This window comes from Schistocerca gregaria, chromosome 7 (assembly GCF_023897955.1).
Source record: "Schistocerca gregaria isolate iqSchGreg1 chromosome 7, iqSchGreg1.2, whole genome shotgun sequence".
Classification (NCBI taxonomy): Eukaryota; Metazoa; Arthropoda; class Insecta; order Orthoptera; family Acrididae; genus Schistocerca; species Schistocerca gregaria.
In genome coordinates, this window is record NC_064926.1 from 273172416 (window position 1) to 273192552 (window position 20137).

A 20137-nucleotide genomic window follows, 5' to 3' on the forward strand; every position below is an offset into this window, starting at 1 on the left:
GGATGTGAATTTGGGGGAGGTTTATAGGACAGAAGGGACAGAAACTGTTGGGTGGAGGTTGTGGGGATAGCGGATTGAGGGAATGGAGAATATATTGTAATGATAACTCTCACATGTGCAGTTCAGGAAAGCTGGTGGTGGAGGAATTCAGATAGCCTGGGTTGTGAAACAGCCATTAAAATCAAGCATGATTATGTGCAGCTACATGTTGAGCCACAGGGTGGTGAGTAGCAACTTATCCTTTTCAAAATTGTTGATATTCCAAATGCTGTGTCTTCCATCCCACAACCCTGTGAAGTTTTTCTCTGTCATCATCGCCAGTACCTTCTCTACTCCCCCCATAAAAATCTCTCATTCTCTGACACTCAAGCCACACTGTATCAACCATCTTGTCTGCGCATACCATGTGGCTGTGGCTATCGACATCTATACTCTGCAAACTACCGTGAGGTGCATGGCAGAGGCTATGACCCACTGTACCAATTATTAGGGTTTTTCGTGTCCCATATCATATGGAGCACAGGAAGAATGATTGTTTGAATGCCTACATCCATTCAGTAATTATTCTAATCTTACCCTCACAATCCCTATGCAGGGGGTTGTAGAGCAAGCATTTACAGCAGTTTCTGAAACTTTGTCAATAGACTTTCTCGGGATAGTTTAGTCTATCTTCAAGAGTCTTACCATTCAGTTCCTGCAGTATCTCTGTGACACTCTCCCATAGATTAAACAAACCAGTGACCATTTGTGCTGTCCTGCTCTGCATAGGTTCAATATCCCCAGTCAGTTCCTCTGATGTGGGTCCCACTTACTTGAGCAATATTCTAGAACCGGTCATACAAGTGATTTGTAAGTAATCTCCAACATAGACTGTTTACACTTCCCCAGGATTCTACCAATAAACTGAATTCTACCACCTGCTTTACCTATGACTAAACCTATGTGGCCAGGTATTTGTACGAGTTGGGTGATTCCAACAGTGTCTCATTGATGTTATAGTCATACAATACTATTGTACTTTTTTTTGTGAAGTGCACAATTTTACATTTTTGAACATTTAGAGCAAGATGCCAATTCTGCACCACTTTGAAATCAAGATGTGACTGAATATTTATACAGGTTCTTTCAGATAGTACTTCATTGTAGATTATCATCTTCAAGCCTGAATTTACTATTAATATTTTCTCCAAAGCCATTAATATACAACATGAGCAGCAAGTGTCCCAACACATTTCCCTGGGCCACACCCAAAGTTACTTCTGCAGCCGATGATGACTGTCCATCCAAGATAATATGCTGCATCCTCCCCAGTAATAAGTCCTCAATCCAGTCACAAATTTCACTCCATACTCCATATGATCGTAATTTTGACAATAGGCATTGGTGTGGTACTGAGTCAAGTGCTTTTTGGAAATCAAGAAATCTGCATCTACCTAGATGCTTTGACCCAAAGCTTTCAGTATATCACGTGAGAAAAGTGCGACTTGGGTTTTACATGATCAATGTTTTCAAAATCCACACTAGCTGGCGTTGAGGTGATCACTCTATTCAGGATACCTCATTAAGTTTAAGTTCATAATATGTTCTAAAACCCTACAACAAATCAGTGTCAAGGATATTGGACAGTAGTTTTGTGGATCACTTCTACTACTCTTCTTGTAGATGGGTATGACCTGTGTCTTTCTCCAAGAACTGCACACAGTTTTTCTTTTGAGTTCTCATGTGGGACTTCTCAAGCCCAAAATTCTTCCCAACAATAACTGACTTATTCTTATTGTTCCCATTTTCCACCTCATTCTTGCATACTTGCATATGTTATTTTCAACATGTACTTATGCACACGAACTTGTGAATCTTGATGTAACAATTCCCATCTCATCTGTTTTGATCCTATTCCCTCGTGTTTTTTTGGGTATTTTTTGCATATATTTTTAAGCATTTTCATGCATTGGTGCATATTTGTGCATACTTTTACGTATTAGTGTCTATATTCACGTATTCTTGCGTATTTTTTCGTGTCTGTAGGTATTTTAGCATCATTTTCTGTTATCTAGCAACTCATAAAACCTCCTAAAACCTTCATTTGCCCCTTTCCTACATCATTTCCCAGTTCCCCAATGCAATCCCTGCCACTATAGACCCCTGCTCCACTTTCCTGCACCAGTTCAGGAATGTATCCTTTTCCCTCATTAAAACCCAGTCCTACACCCTGTTGCTTAAATATTGCCTAAACAATAGAATCCTAACCAATGGGCTACCAATAAAAATTCCTTTCACGATGGCTTTCAACTTTTCAGATGCCTCCAGTCTCTGTCCTTCACAATCCCGGGGCAGCAAAAACACATCTCCATGACACAGGCAACCTAGAACCAACTCTGCTCCAACGTACCATTACTGCGCAATCCCTACAGCATACATCACATCTCTGAAATCGAATTCCTTGTTCTCCATCATCTGGAAGAGAATTCCAGACACCATGAACATATGTTATTCAACCTCCTGACATCCTGCTGCCACTTTCAGGCACCAGTATCCAAGCCCTATCCCACCCATAGTGTTCCTCCTCTTTAACTTCTCATAGCAACCAGATCCTGCGTAGCTGAACTTTTCAACTTGCTTCATTCCCCAAAACTTCCTACAAACAATCCACCAACTCCAGAACTGAAACACTCTTGGAACATTGTTGTCAACCTTTCCACGAAAATCCTCAGCCTTATAGATGTTTCAGTTCTATCCAAAGGCCTCACCTTCAACACTACACAAAAGATTAACAACATTGTACTTGTGAACGACCTACTCTCCTTCTCCCAGTCTCTGCAATGGAAACACTTCTTTGTTGCTAATCCCTCCAAATTAGCGACAAAGAAGTGTTTCCATTGCAAAGACTGGGAGTAGGAGAGTAGGTCTTTCACAAGTACAACGTGGATGTACAACCACCTAGTCTGGTCACAAACATCACCTATAACTTCAAACTACCTGTGAACTACCTGTGAAACCAGCCATGTGATCTATAAGCTAAGCTGCTACCACTGTGCTGCATTGTATGTGGGCATGACAACCAACAAGTTGTCTCCCCGCAAAAATGGCCACTGACAAACTGTGGCCAGCAACAAGTGGACAACCATGTTGCAGAGCATACCGCCCAACATTACATTCTTCATTTTAAAGACTGCTTCACAACTTGTGCCATATGGATCCTTCCCACCAACACAGCTTTTCAAAATTGAGCAGTGGGAACTCTCCCTACAATATACCCTATGTTCCTGTAATTCTACTGGCCTCAACCTTCATCAGTCATTGTCCTTTAACCATCTAACCCCTTCCCTGTCCCCATTCCAGCACTACACAAACCTCTATTCCACTAATGCATCCAGTGTTTTTACTTCTTTCCTTTTCCACTCACCCCCACATCTCCCTCTCCACCTTTATCCACTGCTCTCCATCTAACCTACCAACTACACCGATCTGCCCTACCTCTTCAATGTGCAGGGAGTCTCCATGCTCATATAGTGGAATACTGCAATATGACATGTACAACAGCACTTCTGTGATTGTATTCCAACAATTAATGTATTACCAAGAGTTGAAGTACATGGTAGTTGTGTCAGATTTGCAATCCTTCATAACAATGTCATGATTTATACCAACCAGAGATGTTAATTGTATTCTGTGGTATAGTGGCGCATGTGCATGGTGATAAGTGAATCACAGCTATCAAGCAGCTACAATGCCAGCCACCATGGGCACTGTGTTTTGCATATGTTCTTGTGGTTTTCTGTGTGTTGTTTATTCCTTGGAGAGTGAATTTTTTGTATGTTCACTGTTTTTAGTTCTGTTCTCTTACTATTTACTGTCAACCAGTAATTAGCGTCTTCTGACTCATGAGTATTTTTGCATTTTGGAACAATTTCATTATTGTGTTCCAAACCAGCTATTCATTTCCTGTAACAGTCTGTTGTACAACCTAGTTAAATAATCACAGTTATTCACCAACAAAGGATTCTTAATCCAGTGTAATCTCTCCCCTCAGAAGAAAAAGTTATTCAAAAGTCAATTCTTTTGAAGATATGTGAAAGAATAGACACACAGAATCAAAGATGTGAAATATATTATGTAAATTGAAGGTGGAGTGGGGGGGGGGGGGGGGGGGGGGGAGTGGGAAGAAAGGAAAGGAAACTGTTGATGTCAGTTGCATCATCAGGACTTTATGTGGAATCATTGGCAACAAGTGGAAATGTGTGCTTGACCAGGATCTGAGCCTAGGATCTCCTGCTTGTAAAGCAGTTGCACTAACTACTGCATCATCCAGACACAATGTTTATCAAAACTGTGTCGATTATCTTGGAATGCCTCCCAGCCAACCCACATTCCTGTATGACTCACATTCCTGTACTAATATAGTCCCCTCAGTTACAATAAACACTGTGTCCGGATGGTGCATTGGTTAACTGCCTAGTAAGCAGGAGATCCTGGATTTACATTCTGGTCTGGAAACCATTTTCATTCATCACCGTGGATTCTGCATAAAGTCCTGATGCAGATGACATCATACTTCTTACCTTTCCCTTTCTTTCTCCCCCCTCCACCTTCAATTTACCTGTATGTATCACAGCTGCAGATTCCGTGTGGTGTCTGTTTTTTCAGACATGTCCAAAAGAACAGACATTACGCATTCATATAAATGTAACACTTAACAGCCCAAATGTTAGAGGCAGTACCCCAGTGAAATGGACAGGCAAGATGTGCTTCACTTTCAAGGCCATGAAGCAAAATATGGCAAACACCGCACTCCTCATGCACCCAAAACTTGATAATCTCTTGGTACTAGTGGTGGACGCAAGCCAAACAGCTACTGGTGCGGCATTGCAACAATGTCACATGGTTTGTGGCAACTGCTTCCATGCTCCTCGTGTGGATTGTCACTGGCACAAGAGAAGTGGAATACCTATGACCTGCACTCCTGGCTGTGTAGGAGCCAGTGCCTACTTCCAGCCACAGATAGAGACGAGAAATTACAATCCACACAGATCATGAACTGTTAATCTGTACCTTCAAATGAAACAGCAACAACTGCTCAACTCAACAGTACAATCACCTTGTACTTACTATGGACATTAAATATATTTATGGCATTAACAATCCAGTGGCCGACTGTCTCTTGAATGTCAGCAGTGTATCGAGGCCTACAGATTTTTTGAAACTCACAAAGACTCAACAGGAGGACCAAGAGCTCCAGACTTTTCATCAAGAATGCTACTTCAGCTGAACTCAACAGCATGATGCGCAGGTGTGTGCTCTTACCTGTGCCCCTGTGAACGCAGTGCTTAGTAGCGATGCTCCACCTGCTGATGCATTCTGCATTGCGACAGCTTGGAAGGGGAAATTGGAGTGCAGATCACAAGCTATGCTTACCTGAACAGGCAGACACAGGAGAGTAGCTGATGTTATTGCGCCTACAGTACCTTACTTACTCACCATTGCTCATCATAACAAAAATACTGATACACAAGCACAACTATGACTAGCACCTAGTTTATTATATATGTCATTATTTTGGCTTCAAACAAAAAGAGAGATACTTAAGATATTCAGAAGAGAGAACAAAAAGTAATCAGGAAATTTAAAATCCAAATTATACTGAAGAAGGAATGTACAGACAACGAGCAACGAGCAAACAAAGAAACTGAAAAGTGTGCCAACATAAATTCAGATATGAAAAAATTCAGCCTAAATTTCTATAGACATTCTAAAAGAATGGAACAAATAAGATTTACCAGGCAGGTTGTAGAATACTATGAAACTCAAAGTAACAAAAAATTGTAAAAATAAAATGGATGGGTGCAGTAAAAGAAGATCCAATGACTGCATGACTAACACAACATAGTGTACCACACAGGAAAATATTTAGGCAGAGAATTCGTGATTGGATGTTTGGGCCAGGCAGAAAAATCCAAGAAGATGGGTACACCTTGTTCTGACAAGTGGAAAAACCGCATTCCAAGAGAATGACAGTCTTACAGACGAAAAGAGAGCTAAACACTGTACATTGCATAGTTCAGTAGGGCTCCAAATGAATAATTATAATAATATATCATTATTAAAGTTGTAACAAATATAAGTGACAAATAAGTCAGGCCTGCTGTAAATCACTGATTGGTTTTTTTTTAATATTATTAATGCATTCTAAAATGAAAGAAGTGAACAGTGAATGAGAGAGTCATTGTACAATTTACTAAAAAATATTTACTTGGCTTTCAATCTAAATCACAATATGGCTTGTTAACTCAATACCATTGACATATTGTAGCATGTGCACTGCCATGCATTACACATTAGTTTGTACAAAATTTATGACTAATAATTATTTAGTGTCATTACCTTTCACATAAATATATACTTGATTTTTTATTTTATTGTAGTTATTTTCTGTGTAGCATATATAATACCCAACATCCAGATAATTAGCTTGATATCTCTTCAGAATTGTCTTGTGGTGCTCATTGGTTACATTCACCTGAAACAAAAGTGCCTTGCTTCAATTAAAAGTAACAAAGTAAGTGATTAAGTGATGACATCAATGGAATATCAGTCTCCAAATTGCACTGTCATAATTTTGCCTCCAGTAATTGTTCCCCCCATAATGATTCACAGTGTAGCAGACATTAAACCTACCTATTACCGTAAATAGTTTCCAAATTAAAATAGCATAATTTTGTCTTTGACAAGTCTGAGGATATTTCTAAATATATAATACATGTTTCAAAGACTTGTAGCTAGAAACAGGGTTTTGGAACAGGAGTCGTAATTCAGAAATTACAATTTCATTCCTACAAGAACAAATGTAAAATTATGTATTCAAACTCAGGTAAATACAATTTTTTTACTGATCTTTGAACATTTTACATGCAATTGAAATCATTTAACAAAACAACTAGGCAAATATGTGTAAGTACAATAAATTTAAAGTTGGAGTATCAACAATATACAAAAAAAAGATAAACAGTGAGGGGCGATTCTAGAAGTCGGTCAACGGATGGGGGGGGCAGCTAATAGGGGGAGAGGGAGGGGGAATTGGGGAAAGGAATATTGCTTAACAAAAGTAGAGTTGGTGTCCTTCACTGACAAATTGTTAAAATTTGGTTTTGCTTAAAGTAGTTTTTGGTAACTGTTTTGAAGTTCAGTGTAAAAAATGTGTATTAATAAACAATAAGACGCCCATTTTAAATTAAATTATATTTATTGGTTGAGAAAGTAAGCTATTTGAGGATCTTATTCTTTTGTTAAAATGTGTTTGAAATACATTGCAACCTATATTGCTACATAATCATTAAAAATGATTGAATCTGTTGGAGTAATATATTCACTGACTTCTGAAGTAATGTTATCCAGTGTAATAAAATACTCCATTGGGGGAGGGGGGGCTAAAGCCCCCTTAATCCCCCCCCCCCCCCCCACTTGCCACTGCCCCTCAATGGAAAATCCAGAATGGAATATAACAATATTACAAAAAGGAAAGTTGCTACTCAGCGTATAGCGGACAGGCACAACAACAAGACTGTCACAAATTAAGCATTCGGCCAGTAAGGACTTCAACAAAAATAGATGACACACACACATAAACACAACTCACACACACGGCTACAGTCTTAGGCACCTGAAACCACACTGTGAGCAGCAGCGATGGGGGATGTCACTGGGTGGGGGTAAGGAGGAGACTGGGGCAGGGAGGGGGAGGGATAGTAGGGTAGGAGTGGTAGACAGTCAAGTGCTGTAGGTTAGACAGAGGGCAGGCATGAGGTGGGGAGGGAGAGGGAGGAGGGTACCGAAAGAGGAGAGAAGTGAAAAGACTAGGTGCGAAGGTGGAATGAGGGCTGTGTAGTGCTGGACAGGGAACAGAGAAAGGACTGGATGGGTGAGGACAGTGACTAATGAAGGTTGAGGTCAGGGGGGTTATGGGAAAGGAGGATATATTGCAGGGGAAGTTCCCACCTGCGCTGGTGTTGGTTGAAGGATTCATTTGGCACAGGCTGTGAAGCAGTCATTGAAATGAAGGATGTCATGTTTGGCAGTGTGATCAGCAAAATGTTTGGCAGTGTGATCAGCAAAAGGGTGGTTCACTTGTTTCTTGGCTACAGTTTGTCGGTGGTCATTCAGGCAGACAAACCAATTGTTGGTTGTCATGCCCCCTTACAATGCAGCACAGTGGTTGCAGCTTACCTTGTACACCACATGACTGGTTTCACAGGTAACCATACCTTTGATGGGATAGATGATGTTTGTGACCGGGCTAGAGTAGATTGTGGTGGGAAGATGTACAGGACAGGTCTTGCATCTAGGTCTATTGTAGGGGTATGAGCCATGAGATAAGGGATTAGGATCAGAGGTTGTGTAGGGCTGACAAGTATATTGTGTAGGTTCAGTGGATAGCGTAATACCATTGTGGGAGGGATGTTATTCAGTTGCGCCAGTCCTGGTGTAATTCCCTCTCATGTGAAAGGTAAATTGTTATAATTTTACTGATATGTGATTATTTGCGAGAGGGGTCACTATTTCAACCTGAACCCAGTTATCGTATGGAGATCTGTGTTGAAAAGTTCCTTTCAGGGTCAAAAAGTAATCTTGATGAGCTGCTTTTATAATAATAATAATAATAATAATAATTATTATTATTATTATTATTATTATTATTATTATTCATTTAATTACTGCTTTGATTGAATTATTATTGTTATTACTGTTTTAAGGAATTAGTTCTTTAGTATTCAGTATCTCTAAGAAAAGAGTTTAGGTCTTTGAAATGAATAAATAACCAAACAGATCTCAGAAGACAACATTCATGTTCAGGGGATTGTGCATGGTAGACTAGAGATCTGCTGTTATTTGTTATTTATTGAGCATCCATTTTATCATATACAAAGATATAGGAGTTGTCATGTTACATTATATGAGTTTGTAATTATACAGTAAATTAATGACATAGGCCTACGGTGGTAAAACATATATAAATATATATCTCGTGCAGCGTATAGTAGAGAATAACAAAACAAACAATAATTAATTATTTATAGTGCATACTATTTTCATACATTTGCTGCATGATGACTGTATGCTGTACTCGATGTCTCTGCCAGTCGTTGAACTGCGTGCTGAATCAGCAGGAATCGTAGTCTACGTTAACTACGGTCCAATTCTCCTTTCTATGGAAGCCAGTTCATCGAAGTGGATTTGTTTAAAAGTCTTTAAATTAATGACTTTATAGAGATTGGAGGTTTGAGCTTCCATAGTCCAAAAAAATATCTCATAGGCATGCACAAATATTTGAAAATGTGAAACCATAAGATGGAGAATAATTTACACAATACGCAACTTGTTTACGAGGCCAACAAATTGATTTATTGGCTTATTATTCTTGCATAAAATCAGAAAATTCCTTTCAATTAAAGATGCAATAATGCCTTCTCTCTAAAGCCATAATACATTTGTCCATACTCATGAATATCAGAAGCTAGACTATATCTTTTTACAATAGTTAACATCAAAACAAGCTCTCTTCGTTCAAGGGATAGAGAGAGCATCAGTGATAATGCTGCTTCCTCACAGTTAGTTGCGTGCAGGTATGCTTCAAATAATATCTTTTTCTGCCACATACTTTTTACTGTCACGTGACATGAACCACTACACTGGGTGGTACAGAGTTACGACGGGAATGCTTCTCTGCGGCCAGATGGTCATACTTTGCAAGGTGGGAGGAGACTGGAAAGTCCGGTCACAAACATCACTTATCCTATCAAAGACAGGGCTACCTGTGAAACCAGTAGTGACCTCCAGGCTAAGCTGCTACCACTGTGCTGCATTCTGTGTGGTCAACCAACAAGCTGTTTGTCTGCATGAATGGCCACTGACAAACTGTGGCCAAGAAACAAGTGTACCACCCTGTTGCTGAGCATGCTGCCAAACATGACAGCCTTCACTACAATGACTGCTTCACAACCTGTGCCACATGGATCCTTCCCACTAATACCAGCTTTTCTGAATTTAGCAGGAGGGAAGTTTCCCTGCAATCCATCCTATGTTCCCGTAGCCCTCCTGGCCTCAATCTTTGTTAATCATTGTCCTCACCCATGCAACCCCTTCCCTGTTCCCTTTCCAGCACAGCTCTCATTCCACCATCGCAGTCAGTCTTTTTACTTCTCTCCTATTGTGCTACCCCACCCCCTTCTCACACCTTGCCTGCCCTCTGTCTAACCTGCAGCATTTCACTGTCCGCCACCCATGCCCTACTACCCCTCCGCCTCCCACCCCAGCCTTCTCCTTACCCCCACCCCGTCCTGTTTGCTTGCAGTGTGGTCTCAGTTGCCTGAGACTGTAGTCGTGTGTGTGAGTTGCATTTGTGTGTGTGTGTGTGTGTGTGTGTGTGTGTGTGTGTGTGTGTGTGTGTGTGTCATCTAATTTTGGCCAAAAGCTTAATTTTTGAGAATCTTTTTGTTGTGCCTATCTGCGACTCAGAATCTCCATTGTATGGTGAGTACCAACTTCCTTTTCATAAAAAATATAGACTGCTAGTCACCGTAAAGATGACATATTGAATTGCTGAAGGGCACAACAAAAAGACATTCTGGTCTGAGTTGCTGGAGATGGCTGTGTGCGCGAGCTGTGCTTGCTTGTGTGAACGAATGTTGTATGTCTCCTTTTCTGAAAAAAAGTTTGGTCAAAACATAAATGTGTAACAGTCATTCTGTTGTACCTGTCTGCAACTTGGTGTCTGTCTTTATGGTGCATAGCTATCTGTTTCTTTCGTTACATTGTTTGAAGTACAAGAAAGTAAGATAACATAGATACACTGCATGATTAGGTAAATGACAATAACAATAATTGAAATCCAGGATGGAAAATCCAGGATGAATAATAGCAATATGGAAAGTATACACTGATATTCACCACATAGAGGTAGTGTTGAGTCACAGACAGACGAAATGAAAAAGAATACTAGACATATTCAGGTAACACACTAAGCCCTTCCACCAGACACAGAAAACTCTCACACATTCACACAAGCATAACTAACACACACATGTCTTGGTGCTAAGGCTTTACTGCAGCTGCAGCTGCATCTGAGGTAAGCAGCACTCTTTATGGAGTTGGTAACTGAGTTGCCAAAAAATGTGTGGTGTAGGGAGGGGGGAGATAGTGGGATACAAGTTGTCATTGATGCTGGTGCTGCCTTCGGGAGTATGCAGAGAAGTAGTGGGGACAGGTCTGCTTATTTCAGCACTTGGAGGCTGTGGGGAAGGGGTGGGGAAAGAAGGGGGTGTGAGAAAATGGGAAAGCACCATGTATGTGTTGGTGGGATAGAGGCATATGTAGGACTGCAGCGGGAGCAGGGACTAGGACAGGCAAGTGGAGGACAATGTCTGATATGCAGTGGGATATGAATGCATCCCCCCTTTTCTTTCCCTCCTATTAGAGTTGCCAAGCAGTGTCCTGCAATGACATATAGAAAATACTATGAAAGGTGTAAGTTGCCAACTGCAGCTGTAACACAAACCTTTGCTAGCCCCTGTCCTCCATCTGCCAATCCCCTTCTCTGCTCTCACTCCAGCACTACACACAACTTCTGCCATACCATCACTCCTGCATAGTCCTTTCCCCTTCACTATAATTCTCCTCCCCCTTCTCACACACACTCCCCCCCCCCTAAAATTGCTGCTTCCCTTAGAAGCAGTTGCAGTCCAGCTTTAGTACCCAGAGGCAATAGTGACCAGGAATGTGTGAGTTGCGCTTCTATGTATTTGTCTACGTTTTCAATGTTCGATGAAGGACTTAGCTTGCTAGCTTAATGTATCTAGCATTCTATTTCATTGTGGTGGTCTGTTACTCCTTGCCACCTCAATGTGGTGATGGGGTGCGGGTTGACATGAGGTTGTTGTTAATAACAATAAATTATTAGGTGATAAAAGCACTTACAAGACAAATGCAGTGCATAATTAGTTGGATGATAAAGCCAATAAATAGTTAAATACATCTCAATAAGTAGGCTTACACAACAGTAATAAAATTTATATACTGCATGAATTACAGTTATATAACATAGTCTCTTTTTTATTTATATTTCATTTGCACAAAAAGCATAGGTCATTTGTCACACATTCTTCAAATTCTTCAACATTGTAAAATCTTTACTTTTCATCCATTTTGTAATGCTGGTTTTAAATGTATGTATTGGTGCTATGTAGGTGCTATCTGGTTACTTATTGGAGCAGACAAGACCAAGACCTTTGTCACTGTTATGAGTCTCCGTGAGGATAGCATACGGAATATTAATTTTTGCCCACATCTCATTTTATGCTCATAGGTTGATCTGCTTATGTCTTACTCATTTAGGTTTTCTATGACACAGTCAAGGCAATTACTGATGTACGGGCCAGATACTGGCACTATAAAGTTATTTGAAATAATCTTTAAATGATTCATATGGCCTAAGACCTATGATTCACGTGCTAGCTTTGTTTTGCCACTCAACACTAATTTCAAGCCCAAATAATTACGCCATATTAGTATTCCATGGCTCAGGTGACAGTGTAACAATGCAAAATATGAGTAAAATATGAGATCTTTACAGTCATAGCTCCTCTGTTCATATGACAGAAAGATTACACGTGCAAGCCAGTTACATAATTTTCCTATATGGGTATCCCAGCTGAGTTTATAGGTCTATGTGAAATTTTAAAAATGTGGCTATTTTATTGCCATGGCATTCAGACTGAATACACTGAGGTGACAAAAGTCACAGATTAGTGATATGTACATATACAGAGGGTGGCAGTATTGTTTATAAAATGGCAGAGAATTGGGGGAGCTGTCACCTGTATTCAAGTGATTCATTTCAAAAGGTTTCCAACATGATTATGGCTGCATGACAGGAATTGACAGACTCTGAATGCAGAATGGTAGTTGGAGAAAGATGCATGGAACACTCAATTTTGGAAATTATTAAGAAAATGAATATTCTGAGATCCACGGTGTCATGATTGTGATAAGAATACCAAATTTCAGGCACTACCTCTCACCATGGACAACAGACAATGACCAAAATCAGTGGATTTTGCATAGAGTTGTCAGTGCTAACAGATAATCAACACTGTGAAAGAATATCCATTAAGACAGTGTTGTGAAATTTGGCATTAATGGTTTACAGCAGCAGAAGACCAACTCAAGCGCTTTTGCTAAAAGCACAATACCACCTGCATCGCCATCTCCATATCAGTTACATTCTAGATGACTGGATAACTGTGGGCTGTTTAGATGAGTCCCAATTTCAGTTGGTAGGAGCTGACGTTAGTGTTCAAGTGGGGCGCATAGCCCACAAAGCCATGACCCCATGTGACAATAAGGCAAGGCACTATGCAAGCTGGTGATGGCCCCATAATGGTGTGGGCTGTGTTTAAAAGAAATTGACTGGGTCCTCTGGTCAAACTGATCAATCATTGACTGGAAATGATTATGTTCAGAAGTCTGAGACCACGAGTTTTGTTTCAAAAGTTAAGAAAACATTGCTGTTCAAACACAATGTCATGAATGACAATGTGGCTGTAAGCCCCAGAAAATCAGTTTACCGATGAGCTCAACAATTGAATTTATCACCAAGTTCACTGTATGAAATCCTTTCAAAAGATCCAAAAATGCATGCGTACAAGGTTCAACTTACACAAGAGTTGAAGCCTGCTGACCATGGAAAGAGACATTGACAAACGGAGAACAAGAACTTCACAAAAAGAACAATTTTATCGGGGGAGGTTCACTTCCCCATCACTGGGTACATCAATAATCAGAACTGCAGAGTTTGGAGTACCAAAAACCCATGAGTGGCTGTGGGAGATGAGATGCATCCTCAACACATGACTGTGTAGTGTAAGTTCTGGGCAGGGGAGTGATCAACCAGTACTTTTTTTGAAAATGAGGGAGCTGCTGTCAGTGTGGTCAGCAACAGTTACCAAAACACGCTTTGTAATTAGTTTTTACCCTCTTATTGTGAAAATGATGATTTTTGCTTTCAACAAGATGGTTCCCCACACATCACACATCCTGTGAAATGATAGTTCTACTGAATGACAAGTTCCCTCAAAAAATTATCTCTTCACATGGTAGCCGGGAATGGCCTACCAGATCATGCGATCTTACGCCTTGTGACATTTTTCTGCGGGGATTTGTGAACTCAAAAGTGTTCATGAACAAACCACAAACAATACACCAACTGAAGGAAGAAATTAAAAGAGTTATTAATGGTGTCCCACCAGGTGTTTGTGAACACATCATCGAGAACTTCAATGAACGCAATGCTCACTGCCACATGGCCTCGGGTATTCATATAGAGGATGTAATTTTTCATACATAAATGGGAGAAGTTATTTAATGTAAAAAAATACATTTTCAACACATATGTATTTTCTATAGCACTTTGGTATTCATACCTACCTCCTGGACACTCTCTATTCAACTGAGGTGACTGTGTCAAGCAGCTAACTGTTAATGCTGCATTTGAGTATCACAGGATTGTTTTTCCTACTCTCTTACATTAACTTATATTTTCCACATTTGGAGTAATCTGTCTTTTGTTACACCAAATAGAAATTCTACAGTCACAGATTGCTGCTCACCCTATCTGTCAAATCATTTATGTGTATGGAGAACAAGAGCACTCCTATCAAACTTTTCTTGGGCACTCCTAACCTTTATCTCTGATGAACACTAACTGTTGAGGACAATGTAATGGGTTCTATTACTTAGAAAGTCTGAAGGCATGTCATACAGTTTTGATAACTTAACTGAGGTAAGTAAAAATAATAACACCTCTGTATGCATAATGAATCACTAGTAGACACAATGTTTTGTTGTTCTAGACTTAATGGCACATCACATCATGGTCATTATCCCTGTGTCCCACATAAAACTGCTATACCTCATGCCCCAGATTCAAGTAACAATGAAATAACTAAAAAGAATAGATAGTAGTAATGTTAAAAAACATGTAGTTACATGTCTATAGGAAATGTTGGAAATAGTGGCCATGAGCTCCCAGACATCACTGAAATGAAATGAAATGATCGTATGGCATTGTTGGCCGGGAGGCCCCATGCAGGGACATTCGGCCGCCGTATTGCAAGTCCTTTTTCGTTGACGCCACTTCGGCGACTTGCGGGTCAATGATGATGAAAATAATGATGGACACACAACACCCAGTCCCCTGCCGGGAATCGAACCTGGGCCCCCAGCATGGTAGGCAGAAATGCTACCGCTACACTACGGACATTGATTTTGTGTGATGATGTAACCTGCAACATGCTGTAATTCTGCAGGCGTGGTATTGTTAATTTCTCTAGTAATGTTTCATTTAAGATTGTCTACTGCACTAGGATTCTCAGCATACAATTTGCTTTTTAGTGTACCCCATAAATAAAAATCACATTATGATAAGTCTGGTGAGTTTGATGGCCAGAGGTCTCCACCGACTAGTCTGTCTTCAGGAAACACATTGATGATGTTGGCCATATTTTGGATGGAAATGTAAGCAGTTGTTCCATCTTATTGGAGCACTGCCTATAGCTTCTCTGCATCTGTTAACTGTTTGTATATACATTCATAGTTCTCTAGATATCTAGCATGGTTTAAGGTGTAATTAAAAAATATGGGGCCCATAATGGGCACACCATAAAAAGTATACCCGACAACTATCTTCTCTAAGCAGAGGGGTTCCTCATGCAGAATACATGGGTTGTCCTGTGAGCAGTGTATGCAATTCTGGGAGATTACATAACCTGACAAATGAAACAGGGCCTTATCTGACATGAAGTAAAACAAGGATCCAAGCAACCGTTAGCAATTGACATTAGCAGCCAGTTACAATGTTGTTGTTGTTGTTGTTGTTGTTGTTGTGGTCTTCAGTCCTGAGATGGTTTGATGCAGCTCTCCATGCTACTCTATCCTGTGCAAGCTTCTTCATCTCCCAGTACCTACTGCAACCTACATCCTTCTGAATCTGCTTGGTGTATTTATCTCTTAGTCGCTCCCTACGATTTTTACCCTCCACGCTGCCCTCCAATACCAAATTGGTGATCCCTTGATGCCTCAGAAAATGTTCTACCAACCGATCCCTTCTTCTAGTCAAGTTGTGCCACACACTTCTCTTCTCCCCAATCCTATTCAACACCTCCTCATTAGTTATGTGATCTACCCATCTAATCTTCAGCATTCTTCTCTAGCACCACATTTCGAAAGCTTCTATTCTCTTCTTGTCTAAACTATTTATAGTCCATGTTTCACTTCCATACATGGCTACACTCCACACAAATACTTTCAGAAACGACTTCCTGACATTTTCATCTATACTCGATGGTAACAAATTTTTCTTCTTCAGAAACGCATTCTTTGCCATTGCATATTTTATATCCTCCCTACTTTGACCATCATCAGTTATTTTGCTCCCCAAATAACAAAACTCATTTACTGCTTTAAGTGTCTCATTTCCTAATCTAATACCCTCAGCATCACCCGACTTGATTCGACTACACTCCATAATCCTCGTTTTGCTTTTGTTGATGGTCATCTTATATCCTCCTTTCAAGACAATATCCATTCCATTCAACTGCTCTTCCAAGTCTTTTGTTGTCTCTGACAGAATTACAATGTCACCGGCGAACCTCAAAGTTTTTATTTCTTCTCCATGGATTTTAATACCTACTCCAAATTTTTCTTTTGTTTCCTTTACTGCTTGCTCAATATACAGATTGAATAACATTGGGGAGAGGCTACAACCCAGTCTCACTCCATTCCCAAACACTGCTTCCCTTTCATGCCTCTCAACTCTTATAACTGCCATTTGGTTTCTATACAAATTGTAAATAGCCTTTCACTCCCTATATTTTACCCCTGCCACCTTCAGAATTTGAAAGAGAGTATTTCAGTCAACATTATCAAAAGCTTTCTCTAAGTCTACAAATGCTAGAAACGTAGGTTTGCCTTTCCTTAATCTAGCTTCTAAAATAAGTCATAGAGTCAGTAATGCCTCACATGTTCCAATATTTCTACGGAATCCAAACTGATCTTCCCCTAGGTCGGTTTCTACTAGTTTACATTCGTCTGTAAAGAATTCGCGTTAGTATTTTGCAGCCGTGACTTATTAAACTGATAGTTCGGTAAATTTTCACATCTGCCAACACCTGCTTTCTTTGGGATTGGAATTATTATATTCTTCTTTAAGTCTGAGGGTAATTCGCCTGTCTCGTACTTCTTGCTCACCAGATGGTAGAGTTTTGTCAGGACTGGCTGTCCCAAGGCCATCAGTAGTTCTAATTGAATGTTGTCTACTCCCGGGGCATTGTTTCAACTCAGGTCTTTCAGTGCTCTGTCAAAGTCTACACACAATATCATATCTCCCATTTCATTTTCCTCTACATCCTCTTCCATTTCCATAATGTTGTCCTCAAGTACATTACCCTTGTATAGACCCTCTATATACTCCTTCCACCTTCCTGCTTTCTTTTCTTTGCTTAGAACTGGGTTTCCATCTGAGCTCTTAATATTCATCCAAGTGGTTCTCTTTTCTCCAAAGGTCTCTTTAATTTTCCTGTAGGAAGTATCTTCTTACCCCTAGTGAGATAAGCCTCTACATCCTTACATTTATCCTCTAGCTATCCCTGCTTAGCCATTTTGCACTTCCTGTTGATCTCATTTTTGAGGCGTTTATATTCCTTTTTGCCTGCTGCATTTACTGCATTTTTATATTTTCTCCTTTCATTAATTAAATTCAATATTTCTTCTGTTACCCAAGGATTTCTACTAGCCCTTGTCTTTGTACCTACTTGATCCTCTGCTGCCTACACTTCTTCATCCCTCAGAGCTACCCATTCTTCTTCTACTGTATTTCTTTCCCCCATTAAAGCCATTTGTTCCCTTACGCTCTCCCTGAAACTCTGTACAACCTCTGGTTTAGTCAGTTTATTCAGATCCCATCTCCTTAACTTCCCTCCTTTTTGCAGTTTCTTCAGTTTTAATCTACAGTTCATAACCAATAGATTGTGGTCAGAGTCCACATCTGCCCCTGGAAATGTCTTACAATTTAAAACCTGGTTCCTAAATCTCTGGCTTACAATTATATAATCTATCTGAAACCTGTCAGTATCTCCAGGCTTCTTCCATGTATACAAAGTTCTTTTATGATTCTTGAACCAAGTGTTAGCTATGATTAAGTTGTGCTCTGTGCAAAATTCTACCAGGCAGCTTCCTCTTTCATTTCTTACCCCCAATCCACATTCACCTACTATGTTTCCTTCTCTCCCTTTTCCTACTACTGAATTCCAGCCACCCATGACTATTAAATTTTCTTCTCCCTTCACTAGCTGAATAATTTCTTTTATTTCATCATACATTTCTTCAATTTCTTTGTCATCTGCAGAGCTAGTTGGCATATCAACTTGTACTACTGTAGTAGGTGTGGGCTTCGTGTCTATCTTGGCCACAATAATGTGTTCACTATGCTGTTTGTAGTAGCTTACCCGCATTCCTATTTTCCTATTCATTATTAAACCTACTCCTGCATTACCCCTATTTGATTTTGTGTTTATAGCCCTGTAGTGAGCTGACCAGAAGTCTTGTTCCTCCTGCCACCGAACTTCACTAATTCCCACTATATGTAACTTTAACCTACCCATTTCCCTTTTTAAATTTTCTAACCTACCTGCCCGATTAAGGGATCTGACATTCCACGCTCCGATCCGTAGAACGTCAGCTTTCTTTCTCCTGATAACGACGTCCTCCTGAGTAGCCCCTGCCTGGAGACCCGAATGGGGGACTATTTTACCTCCGGAATATTTTACCCAAGAGGACGCCATCATTATTAACCATACAGTAAAGCTGCATGCCCTCGGGAAAAAATACGGCTGTAGTTTCCCCTTGCTTTCAACCGTGTGCAGTACCAGCACAGCAAGGCTGTTTTGGTTAGTGTTACAAGGCCAGACCAGTCAATCATCCAGACTGTTGCCCCTGCAACTACTGAAATGGCTGCTGCCCCTATTCAGGAACCACACGTTTGTCTGGCCTCTCAACAGATACCCCTCCGTTGTGGTTGCACCTACGGTACGGCTATCTGTATCGCTGAGGCAAGCAAGCCTCCCCACCAACGGTGAGGTCCATGGTTCGTTGGGGGGCCAGTTAAAATAATGAACTCTTTTTCACTAATCCTGAAATTTAAATTTCAACTCATGCACCACACTGACATCTTTTAGTGCATGATGATATGATGTACGAGATACACCAACCTGCTGTGATAACCTCCTTACCAACTTGTAGGGACTTTCTGTAATGTCCAGTGAATTCTTTCTGTAATTTCAGGGGTCCTCAATGTCAGTTGCCTATTCCTCTGCAAATTTTGAACAGATCCTACAGCCCTCCATTTCTTGTATCGATCTTTTACTGCTGGCTCTGGGGAGTTTCCTACCAGGATACTTGAAACATTTCTTGATGAAGCCTCTCTTTATGTATCACTCCACAATATCAATTTGCTGCTCTAATGCAAACTGCTCCATTTCTGTAAAAACTTAACATTTCTGTAACAACTCAGCAATGTGAGCTTCTCACAACAGGTGAAGCACAACACTTAACTTTCCAATAAAATGCAGTGCAACCAACTTTCGAGACAGTGTTGCCACTTCACGAACAAAAGAGATGATTAACCAGCACCTGAGGCACACTGGATGTATGTGAGACACCCTGTAAAATGGTCAGAGCTTGTCTACTTAACATCAATTCACTAAGATTTTGTGTTAGCAAAATACATTTCAATTTATGTAGATCTGAAACTTCTACAATATGGGAACACTGAAACTGAGCGCAACTGCAACTCCTCCTTCCACAGCAGTATTGTGATTTCTGTGTCAAAATTCACTATGGCTTTTACTGGTCATTTGTTAAGTTGTGACATTAAGTAACGATCATATTACAACAATATGAAATGGATAGCTACTCACTACATAAAAGAGGTGCTGGTTGAGTAGCAAGCAGAGAGGCACAAAGAACACACACACACACACACATTCACATGTGTGTAGCTCACATACATACTCATGCTCACTGTCATCTCCGCATG

At 40.3% G+C, this 20137-nt stretch overlaps 1 protein-coding gene across 4 annotated transcripts in view; it reads right to left on the reverse strand.

The window, feature by feature from the left end:
* LOC126281978 (mast/stem cell growth factor receptor kita-like) overlaps nucleotides 1-20137 on the reverse strand; it is a 309972-nt gene that overhangs the window by 232876 nt on the left and 56959 nt on the right. For all 4 annotated transcript variants that reach the window (XM_049981360.1, XM_049981357.1, XM_049981359.1 and 1 more), the window contains exon 3: nucleotides 6379-6514. In XM_049981360.1, the coding sequence (XP_049837317.1) occupies nucleotides 6379-6514 (136 nt within the window). The remainder of the gene's footprint in view (nucleotides 1-6378; nucleotides 6515-20137) is intronic.